General features: G+C 37.1%; 1 protein-coding gene across 1 annotated transcript; it reads right to left on the bottom strand.

Moving 5' to 3' along the window:
- Nucleotides 1–17,096: 17,096 nt before the first annotated feature.
- On the bottom strand, nt 17,097–19,119 carry LOC111388179 (zinc finger MYM-type protein 1-like). The gene is made up of 4 exons (XM_023012862.1): nt 19,017–19,119; nt 18,154–18,734; nt 17,574–18,094; nt 17,097–17,436 (listed from the first exon to the last, which is right to left on the bottom strand). Exons 1-4 carry the CDS (start codon nt 19,117–19,119, stop codon nt 17,097–17,099), a joined length of 1,545 nt encoding a protein of 514 aa, XP_022868630.1.
- Between the last annotated feature and the right edge of the window lie 5,076 nt (nt 19,120–24,195).

Raw genomic sequence — 24,195 nt, 5'->3', positions numbered from 1 at the left:
ACAGGATGTGCACCAACAATCAGGCCGAATATGAAGCCTTAATCGTAGGCCTAGAACTGATGATAGATATGAGAGTAAAAAATGTGATCGTTAGGGGCGATTCTCAATTGGTAATTCACCAATTGATTGGTGATTTTAAATGCCAAAGCGATTCTATTATAAGTCAATATGAGATCGCCCAAGAATTGTTAGAAGAATTCGACCAAGTAGAACTTCAATGCGTTAATAGGATATATAACGACCTAGCAAATGAGTTGGCCCAAATGGCCTCAGGGTACTCAAAGGTTTTGAATTGGAAGTCTACTTGTGAGTATGGAAACATATTGCCTGTGACCCAAAGAAGGGCGAGAAGGATCGAACTTCATTGCATACAAGCTGGAGATGCAATGGATTGGAGTACGGAGATTAAAGGGTTCTTTAAAAAACCTAATAGAAGGATTAGTAGGAAAATGAAGCTGTGTTTACTGAACTATACACTAATAGATGAAGAGTTGTTTAAGAAACGTTCTGATGGTGCATTGCTAAAGTGTGTAAGTTTGCAAGAAGCCAGGACGATCATGGTTGAGGTGCACGAAGGGATATGTGGAGCTCATCAAGCTGGCCAAAGGATGAGATGGTTAATTATTAGGAGTGGATATTTTTGGCCAAAGATGGGAGAATTATGCGTTCAGTATGCAAAGAGTTGTTTAGCATTCCAAAAGCATGGTCCAATACAAAGAGCGCCAGCACGAGAGATGGCACCTATTATTAAACCTTGGCCGTTCAAATGTTGGGCGATAGACTTAATAGGGAAGATTTATCCCCCATCGTCCAAGCAATATACTTTTGTTATAGTTGCAACCGACTATTTCACCAAATGGGTAGAGGCGATACCTTTGAAAGAGATCACCCAAAAGAATGTCATAGAGTTTATCCGTGATCACATCATTTATAGATTTGGAATTCCACAAACGTTGATGGTAGATCATGGAACATCTTTGAATGGGGATCAAGTGAACAAATTTTTGAGCGAGTTTGGGGTTAAATTAGTAAACTCCACACCATATTACGCTCAATCCAATGGACAAGCAGAATCTTCTAATAAGATTCTAAAAAATATCATCAGAAAGATGATAGATGAAAATGCCAGAAATTGGCACGAATGTCTGGATAAGGCCTTATGGGCTTATAGAACATCACCTCGATCAAGTACCAAAATTACTCCTTTCCAACTTACTTATGGACAGGAGGCCATTTTGCCTATGGAAATCAATGTGCAATCGATTAGAGTGTGATTACAACATAAGTTAAATGATGATGAGTATGCTGAATCACTAGTTCAAAATTTATTGGAGTTGGACGAATTAAAGTTGGACGTCCTAGATAGATTGCAAGTTCAAAAACAAAGAATGGTTAAGTTTTATAATAAAAAAGTCATAGTCAAGTCGTTCAACCTGGGCAAATTAGTTTGGAAGACGATACTCCCTTTGGATAGTAAGGATCCAAAATACGGGAAGTGGTCGCCTAATTGGGAAGGACCATACAAAGTAAACAGTGTGTTGCCTAATGGAGCATATCATTTGGAAGATTTAGATGACACCAAGCACTTGAGATTCATCAATGGAAAATATTTGAAAAAATATGTTCCTTCTTTATGGGAAAGTGAACAGATAAAAGCATAATCAAAACATGTTGAACGATTACGGATAAAAAGGTTAGAGAGAAATACGTTCAAATAAATTTCTTTATTATCAAACGTTCATTACAAAGTTACAAGATACAAATAATAGATGCTCTACAAGCTACAATTAAAAGCAAGCTAATCTCTCGGTCGATCATCGAGTAAGAGGGTGGACTGACCTTGCACCGCCTTCCTAAATGCATCGCTACAATGGCGGGCAAAGAGGCTAAGAAGAACTCTCAGCAAGTAAGGTGGCCCGCAAGCATCCCAAAAATTGCCTTCCATCATTGAACCCCTTGTAAAGAACAAAGAGACGATGGGAAGAACTTCGATGGAAAAAACTTTGCTGCTGGCCAAAAAATATTTCCTATATCTCCCATACCAAAGGTGACATCAAGACAAGTAGTAAAATGGGCGGACCAAACAATCCATTTTTATAGAAGACGAAGGTTTTGGATTGATTGTCAGAATGCCAAACAATGATAGCAAATTGGTTTCGAAGAAGAGAATGAAAATGAAGATGGAAGATGGAAAGTGCGAAGCATACGTGCATTTATAGGGGATTGGAGATGAAGAGACAGAATATGAGCAGCTACATTCTGCCTAGTAAATAGAATTAAGTATCCCAAAGTCTTGGGAAGAGAGGTGGAAATATCAAGAGAAAATGTGCAAGATTTTAGCATAAAGCAGTTAAATGCTTGAAGGATTGGCGTTTAAAAGACAAACGTCAAATAAATGCACAAGAAGTTAACGTAGATGTTCATTAATGATGTACAAGGTTACAAAGGGAAAGTCAAATGCGAAATTAGAAAAAAGAAAAAGTTAAGGCATTATATGTCTTAATTACAATCCGCCCCATACCGAACGAATTATTTCCCTAAGTTTTCCCCAGTCCTCGTTCTGCCGAGAGGAAGTGATGTTCAATTCAGCCACAACATCGTCATCAACTTCCAACTTCTTGTACTGCTCGACCAAAGACTTAGTTCGCTCAATTCCTTGGGAGGCGTTACACTTTTTAGCAGCCATTCTCGCCTTGCAGTCGTCCATTTTGGCTTGAAGTTCCTTCATCTGAGTAGCCAAACTAGCCATCAAAGAGTCTTCAATCATGACTTTGGAAGAGATTTCTTTCAACTCGTCCTCAGCTTTGTTGATCTCCAGAAGCAAATACTCTTTTTCAGATACGGGGCGAAGATATTGAGTACTTTTGGCCTTCAGTTCAACATTCTTGGCCAGCAAGGAGAGGACCTCAGAGTGGATAACCTTCAACGTCACTTTAGAATCAGCAGAAAGATTGAGCGACGGAAGTGTCAGTGCTTGCTCCAACTTCGCATTCAAATGCTCAAGTTTATCCCTATGTCTAGCAGCACTAGCCTTACCAATGTCCATATCCATGACGGACACGTACTCGAATATCGACTGCTTGAGGAACTTCATAACTTCCTCTGAAGAAGTAGCAGGATGAGCAGCTGGAGCAGGGCGAGATGTCTTGACTTGCCCCCAGGAAGCGAACAAGTCTTGGATGGAACGCACAATCTTATCAATATCCTGCAAAGAAAAATTGTCAATATTGAAGATTCTCGCTACAACGAACAAGATGGAAGTAAAAGTGAAGCAAAGATTACCTCATCAATAATCTTGGAAGACGGCATATCCCCAGCTAAATCTGCCACCTGTGGCTCCACCATTCGTGAGGACTTTCCCTTGTCTAAGCAAAAAGATGTTGCCACAAGTGGCAAACTCATAGGAGCATCTGCAGAACTCAAAGCAACAAGTCAGAAACCAATAGCATAAGCAAAGGTAAAGCATCAAAAAACAGAATTAACTTCTGCTTCGATGTTTGGGGGGTCGACGCCCTGGGAAGAAGGTGGCTCATCCATTGGTTGTGATGAGGATTCTGGGACTGAAGATGTTTCTTTAAGCGTAGTCCCTTCATCAGCTGGTTTGGATGAAGCAGCCTCAGGGAAGGATGATGGAGCAGGAGCTGTCGAAACCAAAGCCTTCAAAGGAGAGGCTGAATTTTTCTGAGAAGTCCAAATAAACCATCAGCACATAGAAAAGCTTCAAGCATAAAAAAGTATGCTTATGAGTAAGCCAATTTAATTACCTTCCTCCTGATGATAAGAGGGGTATCATCATCATCATCAACATCATCTTCCAGAATGGGAGATGCTGAGGCTGGCCGTTTGCGGCTCGGAGCACTTTTGGCTGTAGTAGGCTTAGCAGGGAGAGAAGAAGATGGACGAGTAGAATGTTTCGCGTGACAAGGAGGAGAAAGACTCCGGATGGACAAAGGGGCGACTAAAATAAGATGAGGAGAAGAAATGCTCAGCCGATCCAGTGAATGAAAGGTACGATTGGCATCAGTCGCAAACAATCTGCGCTTCACTGACGGTCAGAGTTGTTCAAAAAGAGGATAGATGCCACGGCTAGAATTGAAGGGGGCTAATGAAAAATGGCTCGTCAAAAGAAGATTGCGAGCATTTATAGCCTCTGCCTCCGCTTTATTAATAATATGGAAGCGGTCTACCAATTTCCTTGAATAGCAAGGAGGAACAGGCCAAGTTTGGCCGAAACCAAGTTGGCGAGCAAAAAATTGGGGAGCATATATTTCTACCCCAGCCTTGGCATTGGTCCCATTCAAAATATCATGAAATAACTCCCTCCCGGTTAAAAATTGGATCCAAATGAGCAGAGAGGTGCTCACGCTGTCTATAGTGGAGGGAGGATGCACATAGTCTAGAGTTAAAAAGGGAGGAAAAGGAAAGAAGGAAGGGATTGAATCCAAAGAATAAAAGAATGAAAAAATGTCCCTTCCAGACATATTTACAGGAGCCAGGGGCTCAATGGCTAGCCCATAGCAGCTAGCAGAAGGACGAGAAAATGATGGAGCACCAAGCGATGGAAAATAGGATCTCAACCACATTTGAGTGAACCAAAGAGATCCACTGCCAGTGGGAGATGCACCATTCTTCAATTGAGATTGAAGAGAAGCCATGCCTCTATAGAGGGCAGCCAAAAAGAAAGAACATAAATTTAGAGGCCTACAACGCGCCAATTCGTGCGCTATGGGTAAATAGCTCAGGGAGGGCTTTATGCTTGGTACACACAAAACATATTTACAAAGCCAAACCAGAAGAAAGGCCACTCGCTCAGTATGGGAAGGCTCAGCGCTCGAGTGGTTATGAAGGGTTTGCAAGCTTGAGTAAGACTCGGTGAGATTTTTACCAAACTTTGGGGCACCACCAGAAACCAAGATACCAGGAAAAATGGTATCGCCCAAAGGTAGCAGATTCACTAGGGCCCCAACATCCCTTAAAGCAATAGACATGGGGCCAAGAGGGAAAACAAAGATATTATATTCAGAAGACCAAAAACTTAAAGCGATCGAAAAAAGTGCTGAATCAAAAGTAGGGGATTGAAGAGAGATTTCTAACAAATCAGAAATCCTAGCATTATCAAAAAATGCCTTAGTAGGACCATGGTCTATAAGGCGAGCATGCCACCTACGGAAAACTACATCAGATTTAGGCCAAGTGCGAAAACCTCTTCCGCGAAGTGGCCCCAGCGGCAAAGAGTTTAGAAATGGGGGGCCTTGAGTACAAGGAAATAGCTGGCCCACCGCCGCTTGTTCGACTGCCTCTGCATTGTTGAAGAAGGGACCTAGGTAGAACTCATTGAGTTCGACATTGGCAGGTGCGAGAAAGTTCGGAGTTATGTATCCGCGATTAAGGAGTTTCTGAAAATCTTCAAAACTAAAGGAGTCGCCAGATTGAGATTGTAAAGTAGCCATTGGGGACGAAATGGAGTTTTTTAGAGTTACGTAGCAGGGAAGCAAAGAGATGAACAGTAAAATTGTGAGAGAGAAGGGCGAAAAAGTGAGGCGTGATTTAATGGTGCAGTGAAATGACGTATTTGGGGGTTATAAGGGTTTGCAAAACGTCGCATCTTTTCAAGTTATGGAAGAAAACAATGATTGAAATTCTTGAGAATTTTGAATGTTGCTGGAAACACAAAGTGAATAAGGCAAAATTTAATAATTAGTATTAATTCTGCCATATTGGGGGGTAATTGTTAACACATAAAAATTCAACTCAAATCGAACGGCCCAAGGAATGAAGCCCAATTGGAGGATCCCCAAATTAGATAGCCCAATAGCCCAAAGAACGAAGCCCAATCAGACAATTCAGGATGAAGGCCCAAATAGGGAGGCCCAAGAACACAATAACACCATCGTCCAAACTTGCAAGTCGCTTAGGATCTGAGCGAATGGAGTGCTATACAATCGCCCAGAGCTGCTGCTTTATTCTCGCCCAAAACTCCAAGTAGCCCAAAGTCTTAGCAAACATGAAGTGTTATGATTATCAAGAAACGTAGTTATCAAAGCAGTTATTAAGTAGCCCTATCACGTTCCTCGATTCAAGGAATTCAATTGAAGACGGTTGAACGACAAAGAGTAATGGCAGCAGTTAAAAAATGCAGTTCCATGACAAGTTGGCCATTACGAGGAAAGTGGGTAGTTATGGAATGATCAAGCAGTTTTTAGGCGGTTGATCACAAAGAGATTATCCAGTGAGTATAAAAGGAAGAAAAGACATAGAGTAAAAGGACTGAATCAAAAGACTCTCGAACAGAGAATATGTAACTTTAAATTTCTTAATTTAGATTTAAACACTTCTTTCAGTAACTCGTGTGCTTGCGCCCCTTAGAGGCATTCTGTTTTTACTTTCCGATTGTAAAGTCATCGCCAATAAAAATGCCCCTTTTTGGGATTTCGTCTCAAGAGGTTTGTTTCTTACACAATCGTCTGATCCCTTTTTAATTGTTAGCGACGAACCCGCGCGAAACACTGCCTTTGTTAATTTGTGTGTATAAAGAATTAATTCTACAGCAACCAGCCCTTCTGTGTTCTATAGTCTACGTGTATAAAAATAGTAAAGATAGGAGTCTTGAACACTTGTCAAATTAGGCGGAGAAGGACAACATTTAAAAATAGTAGCGAGGGGAAGGCAGAGAAAAAGAACATTCCGAAAAATTCATTGAGCTGATTAAAAAAAATTGAGGTTTTAATGCCTATAATAAAGTCAGCCTAGTTACTTTTTTAGGATATATATTAACAAACAAGATTGAAAATGATATGCAGCTATTGAGCTTTACAAAATATCTATATGTGTGGACACTATGTAAGGTTATTTAAAAGTTAATTATTCAGGTATATCATCGTCAGATTGCCTACTTAGTATAATGCAAAGCCATCGATAATTTATTGAATGTCAGGACCCATCCAATGCTGTGATTGTATAATCTGCTGAATGGCTTTGTGGAACTGAATTAGATAAATTTCTTCCAAAAACAAGCTATGAGATCGAGTTGCTTTCATGGACGCCCAATCAACTTACCATGAAAATGTTAAGCCAATTACTTAAATAAATTGTTTGAACCGGCTAGATTTACTATAATCTATCATAAAGGCTAGGCAAAAGTGTCTGAAATGAGAACTTAGTTAAATAAACTTGACTTGCTCGTAAGCTGACATAATCTACCTCTATATATGATGTTTCATTTGCCTCATCAAAGTAATAATGAGTAGTTTCTTTTCTTTTTCTTCTTTTGGTGTTTCTCCACCCCTTTTAAACTTAAGGTAAACATGTTAGTTTAGTCTGTCACATGTTAATGACCATATTCTTTCTGCATATGAGTCAAGAGAAGAGAATATCACCTTAATCTACATTTTGATTTTTCTTTTCTAGCATTCTAGGTGGATTAACATTCTAAGTTCTTCTTTTTACCCTTGGTATGCTCATGGAATTGCTGAAGCAATCACGCAGATTGCGAACCTCTCTGTTCCGTTAAAAGTAAGTTTCTGAGTTTTCTGATTGGATGATTTAATAAGACTCATTATTAAAGTTCTTGATATGCTATAAGCTTATGTGTGTCTAGTTAGTTAATTCCATTGTTATTGTTAATTTGGTCTATTTACATAAGGTAAAACCTGTTTATAGTTCTAGAGAGTGGAAAGCTTAGCTGCAGCATTATAATATCATTACTTATCGAGAGCCTCTTATTTTAGTTGTTATTAGATAAAATTTCATGTCACCCTTGAGCTCCCTAAGCCTGATAATGTTGTAATTGTGACATATGGGTAAGTAGTATAGTTGGTTAAAGCATTAGCTTCAGGTCAAGGCAGCCCCTGTTCAGGAGTATAAAGACTCCATTCTACGTTCAATATAACAAATACTATTGCATTCTTCCCATTTCAGCAATTCAGGAGTATAAAGAATCCATTCTATGTTCAATATAACAATTAATATTACATTCTTCCTGTTGGGAAAACACCTCCCAAAGATTGCCCAAGATCAAACAAAGCTTGACAATGTGAAAAAAATTCCAAACCACTTGAAGAACAAGAAAATGGGGAAGAAATGATTTCAATGGAATAAATCAAGAACAATGTGTTTGGATTACTTGAACAAGCCTCAAGTTAATCCCCTAGAAAGAAAATAACTTTGAATTTATATCCAAGATGAACAACCTCAATCTTGTAAAAATTCAGTCCAAGCTTTCTCCCTTTTGCTCTCTCAAAATCGAGTACAAGGGTTAGGGTTATAACATAATGAAGAGGCAAAAAATCAGAAATATATATATGTGCCGGGGCGCCTAGGCTCGCCAGTTTCTGCTTCGGCTAGGCGCTGCTTCTTCTCAGCTTCTCTTCTCACAATTCTCCACCTCGTACATCATTTGATAGACTTCAGATTTTGGACGAACACAAGAAGAAGAAGCAAGCACCAAAACCCGGCTGCACCATTCAAACCATGATTGCCTACGTACCCAAAACTCGGGATCAAGCCTCCGTAGTTCACCTCCACCTTCATATACTCTCCACCTCATTTCAACCCCGCCCCGAGGGGCCATGCCCACATGGGCATATCAACACGAACTAATGTGAAGCAAGTCCAAACAATGTTGAAACTTGCTACCCGTTACCACTCTGGTTAACATGTTTGCTGGGTTCTTATTTGTGTGTACCTTCGAGAGTGAAATATCACCTTCCTCTATGACATCACGCACAAAATGATACCTGACGTCGATATGCTTGGTTCGAGCATGATGAACCTGATTCTTAGCCAAGTGAATCGCACTCTGGCTATCACACCACAAGTCCACACAATCCTGCTCAATCCCCAAATCCTCTAGAAGACCACACAACCATAATGTTTCCCTCACTCCCTCTGCCATGGCCATATACTCGGCCTCTGTAGTAGAAAGAGCAACTGTAGCCTGTAACATCAATCGCCAACTAACTGGGGCACCATGTAAGTAAAACACATATCCAGTAGTAGATCGTCGTCTATCTAGATCACCTGCATAATCCAAGTCCACAAACCCACTTATATGACATGCATCTCCACCAAAATATAAACCCGTATCCGCGATACCTTTTAAGTACCTCAGGATCCACTTCACAGCTTCCCAGTGTGCCTTCCCCGAATTCGCCATGAATCTACTGACCACATTAACCGCCTGTGAAATATCTGGGCGTGTACACACCATGGCATACATCAGACTGCCAACTGCACTAACATAAGGTACACGATACATGCATACCTTTTCTTCCGCTGTAGTGGGAGACTGTTTACCAGAGAGCTTGAAATGTGGAGTCAATGGAGTCACCACCGACTTTGCACCTTGCAACCAGAACCTAGCAATAACCCGCTCAATGTAGCCTTTCTGACTCAAAAACATTCGCCGGTTCGTCCTCTCTCTTCTAATCTCCATACCCAGTATTTTCCTAGTAGCCCCCATATCCTTCATCTCAAACTCTTTACCAAGTTGAGATTTCAACCTATCTATCTCCACCTTACTTTTCGAAGCGATAAGCATGTCATCCACATAAAAAAGAAGATAGATATAGTTACCTCCCCGAAGTTTCCGAATATAAACACAACAGTCATACTCACTTCTGGAGAAACCATGCTTTAGCATGAAGGAGTCAAATCGCTTGTACCACTGCCGAGGAGATTGCTTCAATCCATATAGTGATTTTCTCAAGCGACATACCTGACGTTCCTTATCCTCAACCTTGTAGCCCTCAGGTTGATGCATATAGATCTCCTCATCCAAGACCCCATGCAAGAAGGCAGTTTTGACATCGAGTTGTTCCAGCTCAAGATCATGATGAGCAACAATACTCAATAGCACCCGAATGGAAGTGTGCTTGACCACAGGAGAAAAGATCTCATTGTAGTCAACTCCCTCTCTTTGTGTAAACCCCTTAGCCACTAACCTTGCTTTGAATCTTGTACCACCGAGATTGGTAGGATCCTCTTTTTTTTTGTACAACTACTTGCAACCAATAGCTTTCTTACCTATGGGCAATGGGACAACCTCCCATGTTTGGTTCTTGTGAAGTGATTCCATCTCTTCTTCTATTGCTGTCAACCAACTCTCACTATTGTTGTTTAAAATAGCTTCCTTGAAAGTGGTAGGCTCATCATCCTCCACCGAGAGTGCATACTCAACCAAATTTGTCTGCCCATAGTGCCTAAAAGGCTCATCTGACCCCAACTTTAGAACTTGCTTGTAAGTACGGCGTGGCCTAGAAAAAGCCAAGTTATCTGCAAGCTGTTGTTGTTGTTGTGCCTGTATATTCTCTTGCTAAACCGCCTCTTGTTCAAGCCCTTCATCACTCTCATCTTGAGTGTCTGTATCATGCTTCTCTTGAACATGCCTAGAATCAGATTGATCTCTAAGTTCTATGTCAACAACTTGAGACATCGTAGTCGCAACATCATCACCACCGGGCACTGTAGCTTTCAACGAAGCTATCATGGAGTTCTCATTAAAAGTAACGTCTCTGCTGATTATGAACTTAGAATCCTCTACACACCAAAGGCGATAGCCTTTAACACTTGCCGCATACCCCAAGAATATAGCCTTCTTGGCCCTCGCATCGAGCTTTCTCTCGTTGACATGATAGTAGGCTGTGCATCGGAATGTTCTGAGTTTCTCATAATCTGCATGTTCTTCTGTCAATACCCTATAAGGTACATCTCCATCTAACCTTGAATGTGGAGATCGGTTCACTATGTAGCAAGCATTTGCAACCGACTCTGTCCACCATTCTCTGCCCAAACCAGCATAGGATCGCATACACATCGATTTCTCTCGAAATGTGTGATTCAATCTTTCCGCGACCCCATTCTGTTGCGGTGTATTTCTAACTGTCCAGTGTCTTACAATGCCTTCCTTACCACAGAACTCCTTGAGAGCACCATCTGTATACTCAGTACCATTATCAGATCGCAGTGTCTTCAATTTCTTTCATGTTCTATTTTCAACCAATGCTTTCCACTTCTTGAAAGTGTCGAATACCTCATTCTTATGCTTCAAAAAATAAATCCAAGAATATCTAGAATAATCATCAACAAATGTAACAAAATACCTGGAACCGCCTTTGGAAGTGACAGAAGCTGGACCCCATACATCCATGTGCACATAGTCAAGAATGCCTCTGCTTCTACATTTTCTTGGCTGGAACTGAACACGGTGTGCTTTACCGTACACGCAATGCTCGCAAAAATCCATGCAAGGCTTCTTCAAGTTCTTTAGCAAACCTTTCTTGACTAGCAAATTGAGCCCCTTTTCAGACATATGCCCAAGCGTCCTATGCCATAGGCGAGTGCACTCACATGGGTCTCCACCACTTCCACTTGTTCTAACTGCTATATCTTCAGTAACTGTAGTACCCTGAAGAGCATAGAGATTGTCTTCACCAATACCCTTCATCACAATCAAAGAACCACGAACAACCTTCTTTACTCCATTCCATGTTACAATCTTGCAACCACCGGAGTCTAAGGCACCAACAAAGATAAGGTTCTTTCGCAAATCAGGAACATGTCTAACATCCATCAATGTTCTAACCACTCCATCATGCATCTTGATTCTAATTGAACCGAGCCCCACCGTTTTACAAGAATGGTTATTACCCATCAACACGGTTCCATCATCAGTGCTTTTATAGGTAGTAAACCACTTCCTATTTGGACACATATGGTAAGAGCATCCAGAGTCAAGAATCCACTTACCGGAGGTTTCTTCATCACAAGAGATGGTGTAGCACTCATCGCTTTTCCCTCCTTCCGAGGCATAGCTTACCTCTTGCTTGACTTGCACATTCCCATTGTTGTTGTTCTTATTGTTCTTCTTCCAACCCTTTTTGTTAGGACAATTCGCCTTGAAATGCCCAAACTCGCCGCATTTATAACAAGACCTTTCCGCAAGAGGTCTAGAACTCGATCTAAATTTTTCTTCCTTGTCCTTTGGTCGCACATTGCTTCTACCTCTTACAAACAATCCTTGAGCTTGCTCCTTGTTACCAATGGTAGACATGCCACTAGTTGCAATCTTTCGAAGATCATCCACTAGAAGTGACGTTCTAATGTCCTCCATCACAAGTTTATCACCCACAAGCATCAATGTTTGTACTAGGTTCTTGTAAGACTTTGGTAATGAAAGAAGTAGTAGAAGTGCTTGATCCTCATCATCTACTTCCACATCAATGTCCTTCAAGTCCGATATGATCCTATCAAACTTGTTGACATACTCCCGGATTGGTGTACCTTCATCTATCTTGCAAGTATACAATTTGGACTTCAAATAGATCCTATTTGTTAGAGCCTTCATCATGAAGTTTGTCTCCAACTTTGTCCACACCTCCGCCACCGTTACCTCACTATTAACCAAGAAAGCAACATCTCTTTCAAGGCAAAGAATGATAGATGCTCGTGCCTCAAGATCTAGCTCTTCCCAATCCTCGTCCGACATATCAACGTGTTTCTTCTCCTTTCCCGCCAATGCCTTGTGCAACTTTTGAGAAATCAACAAGTTTTTCATTTGCATTCTCTAATATGAAAAATCATTCTTCCCATTGAATTTCTGTATCTCATACTTCCCAATTTTCACCATTCCTCTAGTAGACATTATTTATCCACTTGTTTACCGAAAATAAACCACCAAAGTTCACTTGGGAATTTTCACAAACACCTTGTGTGCACAACAAAGTTCAAGGAACTCACCAAAAATTGAAGCTTAACCACCTTGATTTAGGAAGAAGCTCTGATACCAAATTGTTGGAAAAACACCTCCCAAAGATTGCCCAAGATCAAACAAACTTGACAATGTGAAAAAAGTTTCAAACCACTTGAAGAACAAGAAAATGGGGAAGAAATGATTTCAATGGAATAAATCAAGAACAATGTGTTTGGATTACTTGAACAAGCCTCAAGTTAATCCTCTAGAAAGAAAATAACTTTGAATTTATACCCAAGATGAACAACCTCAATCTTGTAAAAATTCAATCCAAGCTTTCTCCCTTTTGCTCTCTCAAAATTGGGTGCAAGGGTTATAACATAATGAAGAGGGAAAAAATCGGAAATATATATATGTGCTGGGGCGCCTAGCGCCCAGTTTCTGCTTTGGCAGAAACCAGTTGGGCGCCTAGGCGCCTGGACATGGCGCCTAGGCCCCCAATATGAAAAATCATTCTTCCCATTGAATTTCTCTATCTCATACTTCCCAATCTTCACCATTCCTCTAGTAGACATGATTTATCCACTTGTTTACCGAAAATAAACCACCAAAGTTCACTTAGGAATTTTCACAAACACCTTGTGTGCATAACAAAGTTCAAGCAACTCACCAAAAATCGAAGCTTAACCATCTTAATTTAGGAAGAAGCTCTGATACCAAATTGTTGGGAAAACACCTCCCAAAGATTGCCCAAGATCAAACAAAGCTTGACAATGTGAAATTTCCCAAAACACTTCAAGAACAAGAAAATGGGGAAGAAATGATTTCAATGGAATAAATGAAGCACAAGACCTAGACCCGATTTTAGAGAGAAAATTGAGAGAAAATTTGGATAGAATTTTACAAGATTGAGGTTGTTCATCTTGGGTATAAATTCAAAGTTATTTTCTTTCTTGGGGATTAACTTGAGGCTTGTTCAAGTAATCCAAACACATTGTTCTTCATTTATTCCATTGAAATCATTTCTTCCCCATTTTCTTGTTCTTGAAGTGTTTTGGGAAATTTCACATTGTCAAGCTTTGTTTGATCTTGGGCAATCTTTGGGAGGTGTTTTCCCAACACTTCCCATTTCAGCAATGTTGAGTTATATCTGGAAACAAGAAATTCTTCCCTTCATTACTTGTCAGGAGGAATTTACTTTTTCATTGTCAAGAAAGAGTTTATGCTTAGTCTATTTTGCATCTTCTGGAAAATTACTGCTGTAGTTTTTTTTTTAATTAAGTTGATTACATTTTTTCTTCTTAATTCATTCTTCTCATGAGTTTGCATATCCTTTATCTTCTAGAATCAAGCTAAAAAATAGAAGTATTTTCCTACTACTACTTTTCTTTTTCAGATATATAAGATTTGAGGTGGATCAGGAACTTGTGCAAAGGGTGTAATGGATACATAAAACTGAACTCACCAACAAGAGTTTATGATAATATGAGTTACATGTATGTATGTGCTTATGTTTGTTATTGGCACTGTATCAAAACTGAGATGCTTTTGAGTTAAAATGTTATTGGAATTAATATTGGCTCCTTATGGACCTGAAACCTATACAATACAAGTTATTCTAACCTTTATGCATGGTGTCTGGTGCCTCCCTCCCTCTCCCTCCCTAAATGCATGCAAGTATATGTCATTTAGATAAATTAATGAATATTTTCTTCCCACCTCTCTCAACACTTGTTTTACCTATTTTTCTTGGCTATGTTGCAGTCACTTATTTCTTTCACAATTGTATATTAAAGGATTTCAAAAAGTTTCTTAAACAAACTGGTGATGATTGAAATAAGCTTTATGGTTTTCATTCCAAAGTGTTGAAATGGATCATATGTGCTGTGGAAATAGCTAAATGTTTTATTGAGTTTGAGAATTATTGTATACTTGAAGTAACAAGAATGTTTCATGATACTTTCAGTTTTAGAATAGGTAGTATAGCTTCAATTTTAAGGGATAGACTCTTGAACTGTACACTAATATGCTTCAAATTGCCTTTGTTTGGTCTCTTGAATTATTGTATACTTGAGATTGTTGTTGTATTCTTTGTTGTAAGACTATCAAAATGGTCTTAGGAGGAATACAAACTGAGCGCTCTTCCTAATCTTTATGAAAAAATTGTTAAGCTTATGAACTACTTGGTAGGTCTTTTTTCTACTGCATCATAGAAATTGCAGTTGAAATTTCTCTCCTTTTTCAACCAAAATATATTGCTGTTGTTGAGTTGTTGATATAGAGATTCTATGATGAATTGCCTGTTCTTGCAGATGGAAAATAAGCGGGAGGACAGAGATCAAGTTCTCATTCTCTCCCAGGACATGCTAGAGGTTCTGACACTGGATATAATGATAGAGGATCATGTATCTAAGTAATATGTCCTGAGAAGAAAATTAAGGAAGCCAATAGGGTGGTTTCACTCTAGTGGTTTTTTTCCTTTTTTTTTTTTCCTTTTTCTGGGGGAAAATGTATTGGATTTTTAGGTGTTTTAGAATTTTTGATCTGGATTTTGTACGAATATTGTTACATTTTAGAGTTCAATTAATAATGATTATTGGAGTTTTTTGATATAGTTATTTTCTATTACGTGGTAGATATATGTAAATCACATTATTAAAAAATATATATACATATTTGACCTACGGCAACGTTTGTTCAAATATTGCAAAAGAGAGATTTTTGCAACATTTAACAAACGCTGCTAAAACCTCTCTTTTGCAATGTTTGAACAAACGTTCCAAAAGATAGACTTTTGCAACGTTTAGTAAACATTCCAAAAACTCTTCTGTCAACGGCAACATCAACGTTCGTAACACACGTCAAAACGCTGCAATAGGTCTTTTGCAGCATTTTTTGGCCGTTGCAAAAACTTTTTTTTGGTGTTGTGAAAGGCAATGGATTGTGCAGCGGCCTACTGTTTCTAACACTCTGTTGTACGATTAAAATAAGATATTGCATAAGCTCTTCATTACTGTGTGTACATTGAATAATTAATATTTTGTCTTCTACAATAGTCTATAGGCCCTTGATTCTATTTACTTATTCTAAAAGCATTGCACTAGTGCAAAAACATCTAAACTAAATGAATGTCTGGTGTAACTCTTTAGAATCATATTGAATGTTAGCACAAGATCAACAACCATCACAATAAGCAATCAAATATATCTCATTAGTCGGTTACTCTAACCTTAAACGGCAATAAAAATTCTTATTGACTCTCGGTAGATGCATCGTCAGTACTCGGATCTACATAGAAAAGGAAAAAATGTAGATAGATATTAAAAAATAAAATCGAAAAATATTACACAAAAAAAAATTCTATATATATATAAAGAATGTTTTCTTTTCAAAGTTCTCTTGGTCATTTGTCAAAGACTATTGATATACTTAGTCACGATCTAGGTACGTTTATATCTCTTTTTCCCCATCTCATGTTTTACAACAATTCGTGTTGTTTGCTTGTTATGGAAATTGTATAAATCTTTGGTACTCACATATTTTTTTTACCTAACGCCTGATGTTCGATTTTTAATCTAATATAATTTACAAGAAAAACAATTGTGTGTATATATAATATACAAAATCTGTAAATAACATTGTGAATAATAATAGTTAAATAAGTTGCAAGTTGCCTCTCAATTACATCCTTTATTCGCTAGAGATCCTGAGAGTCATATTAATATGTTGTGTTCAACATTGTAACAATAATTTTTTTCTGTCGTTATTGAATCATCATCAATCCTTGCCTAAATTTTAGTTTAAGCGACTTTTTCTGTGCCAATCTATGGAACTGTGTAGTATTTTTTGATCAATCTAACTTCTTAGAGTGCAATGGCTGTCATTCAATACTTTGTCCTTCACTTCTCGTTCTCTTTTTCTCTTCCTCACTCTTTGGATTTGTATCCTCAACACTTAATGCGATTCAAGTCGCAGAGGATGAGAAACATATTTTTAAGTCATCTATGCTTGGGATATTGGGCGAGTATGGTTTCTTGCATCATGAAATTATAAATAAAATATTAATTTTAGTAGATTTTATAGGAAGATAAATATTATTCATGAGATACATAAAAACTAATTAATATTTAGCGAAATAAATAGTTGTGCCCAGCGGCGAATCCAGGATCCAAGTCCAACTAGGGCGGATTGACCGTTGACCGGTATACATATGAAAATATACTTCGATACAACCCAAAATAGTAAAAAAAAAATATACGATACAACCTTACTCAGTTACTCTGTAACTGTAAACTTAGACAACTGTATTCTACGGGGTCTTATGATTTGAAAACGTTGCAATGTTGCCTCATTCTCAAGTTTTTTTAAAAATAGTTTTCTCCAAGTAACCCACCAAATTGTCATTCAACTAGTCATATCCCATTTTGTTGCGCAAATCACTCTTGATTAGATTCATAGCAGAAAATACCCTTTCAACACTTGTAATTGCCATGGGTAATGTCAAAGCCAAGGTGAGCAGCCTATAAACCAATGGAAAATAACAGAAACTTCTAGTTTCAATCAACTTCTGAGTTACACAGGATATACTACTGAGATTAAAGAAAGCTTCGTCCATTCTCACAAGCAAAAGAAACTTATCAAGCTGAGGTCTAAGTAATAAAAGTTCTTCACTATTGAAGTCCAAAGGATAGAACTGAGCAAGATGTAGCAATTTATCCTTATCAAAAGCTACAAATGAATCTCTTGGACTTAAACATGAAATTCAAGTAAAGAGCTCAGTAGTTGTTTCTGGAAATCGATCATTCAACTCTTGCAAGATTGAGTCTATCACATGACAATACAAATCAACATAAAATCGATGAAAATAAGTCACATGCTGAGCTACACGCCTAGTTGACCTTTCACTACTACAATATCCTCCATATTAGGCACTAAAATATGTCTATCAACACAAAACTCAGTCACACTACTGAACAAAGTATCCCAACCATTCTTTCTCAAGTTCTGTAATGCACACTTACACAAATTCAATAAACTAATAGCATTCTGAATATCCTGATCCTTTTTCTGTAAGGCTTGTGAATGGTCGTCTGTAATTGCAAGAATTTCAAACATAAAGTAAAGAATGAACACAAACTCAAAATCTTCTATATTGTTCATCTGTCTTAAGGCCGAAGATTTTTTATCTGAATGTACGCCATCTTCTGATATATTCTCAAGAACATCTATAATAGCATTAAACATATTAATGAAACGAGTAACTTTCAATAAATGTGAGCCCCACCTAGTATCACCTGGGCGTGCTAAACTCATTTCTTGAAACTGACCACTTCCACCAGTAAGTTCCCTAGTATTAAGCTTCTCTAGAATATTAGCTTGATAACTTGTTCGAAGAGCATCTACACGCTTACATGATACACCAACCAAATTCACAATAATAGCAAGTGCGTCCAAAAATCACCAACCATACAATTCCTACGTCCCACATATACAATTGCCAACTGAAGTTGGTAAGTGAAGCAATGAACATACATAGCATGTAAGTTCTCTCTAAGAATTAAAGCTTTCAACCCATTGAACTCACCTGACATATTACTTGCTTCATCATAGCTTTGACCACTCAGACTAGATATACTCAATACATGTGTAGAAAGTATTGCATCAATGGCATCCTTCAGTGATTGGGTACAAGTATCAGTGACATGGGACATACCCAAAAAACGCTCCTTCACTCGCCCACTTTTATCAACAAATCTTAAAACAACTGTCATTTGTTCTTTCATAGAATTATCACGAGCCTCATCAACTAAAATTGAAAACAAAGAATCACCAATCTCATTGATAATAGCCCTTGTCGTCTCTACGGCACAACAATTAACCAAATCCTTTTGGATGGTTGGTGAAGTCATTTGATCATTTCCAGGAGCACTACTAAATAATACTTCTTTAATTTCCTTATAACGAGCTGCGTACCAGTTCAATAACTCAATTAGATTTCCTCTATTAAGAGATTCTTTCGATTCATTATGACCATGAAATGACAATCCTTGCATCAATAGGAGTCTAGTACAATCTAGCGCAGCAGTCAGCCTGGTCCTATAACTTTGTTGTTGACTACTACTTTAGCTAGAAATAATGTAAGAGATACTTTACTTTTGATTCATCAAGTTGGTACACTTTGCAAAAGCCTGATTATGAGAACTATCAAAGGGACTGATCTTTCAATGCCTTTTTGTGCTTCCAATCCCTAAAGCAGGTTTTAGTAAATATATGTCCACCCCCTTGACCCCTTCTATCCAGTTTGAACATGTAGCAATACAAACAATACGCCGCATCCTTTTCTGTACTGTATTCCAACCAATGAAATTAGGAGAAGCATTCTTTTCGAAAACATCTATTATCATTCTCCATCGGTCTTCTTGGAAAATCATGTTCATATGGTTGACAAGGACCCTTTTCTAAATATGCCATCCTAACAACATCTTTGATATTAGGATCATATGATTCAATAGGGGGGTGTCCCTGGATCAGATACAAGATCATCCACATTAAATTGAGCCCGAGACTTCTTTGTGTTATTCAATAACTCTTGTGCTCGACTAGAATCAGTAGCGGGACTAGATGCACAACTAGAAGTAGAAGAATTGGGTATAGACTTTCGTTGGTTGAAAAAATCATTCCATAATCTGCAAAATGTCATCCTAAATGTAAATTCCCAAATCAATAATCATTCCTAATATCCTATTCTCTCATCAAATCATAAATTATTCATCATAAATCACAATTCGCAAATACAATTTCGTAAACATAAATTCCCAAATCAATAATCATAACTCATCATGATAAAACGTAAATTACTTATCATAATTCATAAATCACAATTCGCAAACATAAATTTCCAAATGAATAAATAATAACATAATTACTATCAAAATTTTCAATGCTCAACAATCAACATCAACAACTCCAAGATAGAACAAAATCAAAACAAAATAGGCAGACTTTGAGTAGCAGGGGCAAAACAAAATCGAACAAAATCAAAACAGCCAAACAACTGAAATAAAATAGAACAACACGTCAACACCAAAACCCCAAAAAAAAAATAATAAAGAGAGAGAAAGAGTCACCGGTCTGAAAGTCTGATGGAGTTCACTGTCCGGTTGACAATTCGGGCATTCGACAGTCGGTAGTAGGCACGGAGCAGGCAGCAGGCAAGCAGCGACTAGTGAATGCTTTGATGAAGTTTGCTGTTTATTCGGTCTGCCCGGAGTCTGGAGCTAGTCAGCTAGGTCGTGTGGTTTGTGGTGTGAATTTGGAGCAAGAAGAAGTGAGATTGAGGAAAAGGGTTTGGCTATTTGGGAAAAATTCACAATTCTTGCTGGCTGCTGCGTTGCTTGAGCTCGTCTGCTGGGGATTGAAAATTTGAAGAAAATGGCCAAATGAAATGGGCAACGGGTTCAAGGCCATATGTTGGATAAATTCATTTGGGCTAAATAAATTAAATAAGAATAGGCCCAAAATTTAATATTTATTGAAGCCCAAACCCAAAAAAAAAAAAAAAGGGACGGCTCCTTCATCTTCCTTCTTCTCCAATGGCCGCTGCACACTGACCAGTGACCAGGCGATTCTGCAAGACTGCAACTCCTTACCCGACAGCTTTGAAGATTCCGACGGAGCAAGCACGCGCGACCGCGCCCCCTCGCCAGGTGCTGGCTCCAAGCCTGGTTGTGCCAAACAGATTCAAATCTACTTGTTTGGTTAGATGACTTTTTACAGAGGGAGAATAATGTCACGCCAATCCTCGTAAAGATAGCATTTTATTCTCCAAATACCCAAATAGTAGTTTTATAATGTGACTAGGACATTCATCAAAACCACCACTGCTTTATGGACCACATTGAGAAAAAAAAAAAAAGAAGTGCTGACTTTACGTTGAGAAATAAATCATTTTTTTTCTTTTTTCCTAAAAATAGCTAAATTTAATTGTACAAAATATTTTATCATCAATTTTGGCTCTTGTAGATAATGGCTTCTCAAACAAGAATAGGCAAGAATGGACACATTTTTTTGGCTGAAAATGATCTCTCTTTTTTCCTAATGGCTTCTTGAACAAGAATTGGCAATAAAAATAGAGTTTTTACTACATCCTATGAGCCACCTTCAAAAGTTTTCTCGTCAAAGACATCATGCAAGGGTCCATCGTCCCAAACTACTCTTCAAGTTAATATCTCTTCCTCATTGTCTCAAACTAGTAATGTTCAAATTCCTACTCCATTACCTTAACCTCTTCAGGCTCCTACCTCATTATCTCAGCCTCAGCCTCAGCCTCAGCCTCAACTTAATTAATCATAGGCAACCACATTGACACATGAAACCATTCTCAATTCAAATGGTAATGATTTATCTTTATGTTTATGATCTAAAATCATCCTAATGTATACATTTAATTGATAGAATCTCATTTTTTTCTTTATATATTCTCATCCTTTGAGTAACTTCTTTCATAGATTCTCATTCTTTGAAGAGAAAGGGACGTGGTCCTACAAGAGGCAAGGGCACTGATGATATCATGAGTGCAGATGAAAAAATATCATTGGAGATTTCTAAAACCTGGGAAGAGCTATTGGAAATCAACAAGCAAGTTTGGCTAGTGAGTGTGGCTCTGTCATTTGATCCTTTGCTCCACTCTGTTACGATAGGTAGATTGACTTATCCAATGAAGAGAAAAATAAATTATATGATCAAGTTTTGGTAAATCATAAACAAATTCACTTTTTACATATAATTTCCCATATTTTAATAAATAATTTATTTATACATATAGGCAAAATTCAAACTTGATTTGACAACTGAGCATGTCCATAAATGTGTGAATGATAATATAATAATAAAATAATAATAATAATTTGAATAGTTATTAGTTTCCCATATTTTAATAAATAATTTATTTATACATATAGGCAAAATTCAAACTTGATTTGACAACTGAGCATGTCCATAAATGTGTGAATGATAATTTAGGGAGAAGATATTGTGATCATAGATGTAGACTCAGAGAAATATTTCAATGGGAAAACATTGGATGATGCAATGAAGAACTAGCCAACTGACATATAGCAAGTTGATTGGTACTGACAGTGTCAATATTGGTCTACCCCTAAATTTCAAGTAACTTTTATTAAAAATACTAATACTTGTAAATAATAAGAATAGAGTAATTTAGATGTTATATTAGAATAATTAAAATAATTAAAAATAATAAATTATAATAAGGAGATAATTATATTTAGCAAACCACAACTGCATTAATTTTCGGTACTATCTACACGTAATTTAGCAAGCCACTACTACATTAAATATAATCATCGTGGCTGATCAAAATCATCTGTTTCACGTCTTGAAGAAAAGGTAATATTTTCGTTTGAATTTATAAAGAAAAAAATATTTATGCAACATGATATATATTATTTCAAACAGAGATCAATTACTAAGACAATGCACGAGGAGAAATAGAACTTTGCTATGAGACTCATAACATTAAGAAGAAAAGATGGGTAAATGATGAAGCATGAGCAAGATATGTAAGTATATTAACAATTTATTCATCTTTATTGACATTTTATATGTATTCTTTTATTAACATATATTCCATCTTCTTTCTCTTTACTTATATATAGGAGAAGATACTTCATATTAAAGAGAAACCTGTTCCAAAAGGGATCTGAGGCCCCCACTGAACTTCAAATTATGCAGGAGGTTTTAGGAAAATCTATTGGTTACATTAGAACACTTGGATATGGTCCAAAACTTGCCTCAAATCACTCTATTCATTTGACATCAGTTGATACAGAATCAATAGCCCTTCGAGAGCAAATACAAAAGCAGCAGCAAGAATTATTGGATATATGTGCCAGACTTTCTCAATTTGAAACACTAATGCATAAGTTGTTATCGAGTCAATCTGGTATGTCTCCACAACAATTTGAACTAACAACAATATTTAGCATGCCACCACCTATTGATCATATATGAATTATGATTTATTTATTTATTTATTTTCTTGTTGAGACAATATTTTCCTTTATAGATTGGTTTCGACCTAGTAATTCATTTTTTGTAAGTAGTTATGTGATTGAAAGTTTAATCATCTAATGATTCTTCTTGATTTTTTGGGAATAAAATTTTTTTAGAAATTTTATACAACTTTTATTATAAAATTTTTCTTCTTGATAGAAAATAATTAAAAATTTTAAAATTTTGCACTACATATTAAAACTTAGCTAGAAGAAAAAACAAAGGATTAATGTTGGAAAAAAAATTTAAGGCAATAAGCAAAGAGTGTTACAAAATATAATAAAAGCAACGGACGTGGTATGTCGTAAAAACTTTACAACAGTGTATGTTTGAGGACTTTTGCAGCATGAATTGAACGTTTCTGTTTCCTTCTATTTTACAACAATATTAGAGCCTACAATATCTAGGTGAGCATTGTAAAGAACCTACAACAACATTTTTTGTCCGTTGCCAAAAAATAAAAAAAGTAAATTCTTGTAGCACTTTATTCTCCAACTATAAAATTTTTAGCAACAAATATTTTTTATTGCAAAAAGTAGACCCTATTGTATTACAAGCATTTTGTTGAAAGAAAAAAGTTTGTCGCCCTAAATTTTCCACCAAAAATATTTTGGCGCCTTGCTTCCCTAATATGTATGGCAATATTCTTTATTATTTGTCACAACTTTTTACATTTCACGACAACTTTTTATGTCGTCTTATATTTTTTTTGGTTCTTATTTTTTTCATCACAATCTTCGAGACAAATTTTAAAAATGCGTCTCATTAAGTATCTTATTGTGACAACTTTTTGTATGTTGCAAAAAATCTTTTCGCGAAATCACAGTTTTTTTTGTAGTGACATGTGACTAAAAATGTCGTGGCGTGACAAAATTGAACATGTGGGTTTATCATGGAAGTATAATCTTTTCATCAATATAACCGGATCAATTATGAAATACAAATATGTGTCAATTTCTATTATCAATCATATCTTTCGTCATACACAAAAGATGTTGTATTAGTGACTCTTAGCAGAGTAACATCCAACATTATCAAAGTATGACTATTTTGATTTAAGGTATTATTATGCCCTCAAGTCAAAGGACCAATTTCAATATCAAACATTAGATATTAACTACTGCACTTAGATATCCATATGAAATATAGCAAGTCTCCAATGTTTTGTTTTTTTAACAATACATCCACATATCCAGTTAAATATTACTCTATTTTAACTTATGAGATTAGTTATTCACATCATAAGTGAGAAATGCCACACATTATTGCTTACGACCACTGGTAATTTGAAATTCAGCACATGAAACATGTGCCTTACAATCACTACTTCTAATTAAGAAGTTACCAATAACTGAATCTATAAACAACATTAATTTAATTTATCAGAATGATAATTTAGTTAAATAATAAATCTTCCATAGATAAAATGCACC

This window comes from Olea europaea, unplaced genomic scaffold, assembly GCF_002742605.1.
Source record: "Olea europaea var. sylvestris unplaced genomic scaffold, O_europaea_v1 scaffold464, whole genome shotgun sequence".
Classification (NCBI taxonomy): Eukaryota; Viridiplantae; Streptophyta; class Magnoliopsida; order Lamiales; family Oleaceae; genus Olea; species Olea europaea.
This window is presented reverse-complemented; position numbering and strand designations above follow the sequence as displayed.

Bases quoted from the DNA above. Each gene is read 5' to 3' on its own strand.
- LOC111388179 (XM_023012862.1), bottom strand. From the start codon at position 19,119: ATGATTTTCCAAGAAGACCGATGGAGAATGATAATAGATGTTTTCGAA. The intron at 18,735-19,016 runs GTATTGTTTGTA...TATTGATGCAAG, and splicing joins AGTACAGAAAAGGATGCGGC to GATTGTCATTTCATGGTCAT. The intron at 18,095-18,153 runs GTTGGTGATTTT...GTATCATGTAAG, and splicing joins TGGGACGTAGGAATTGTATG to CGTGTAGATGCTCTTCGAAC.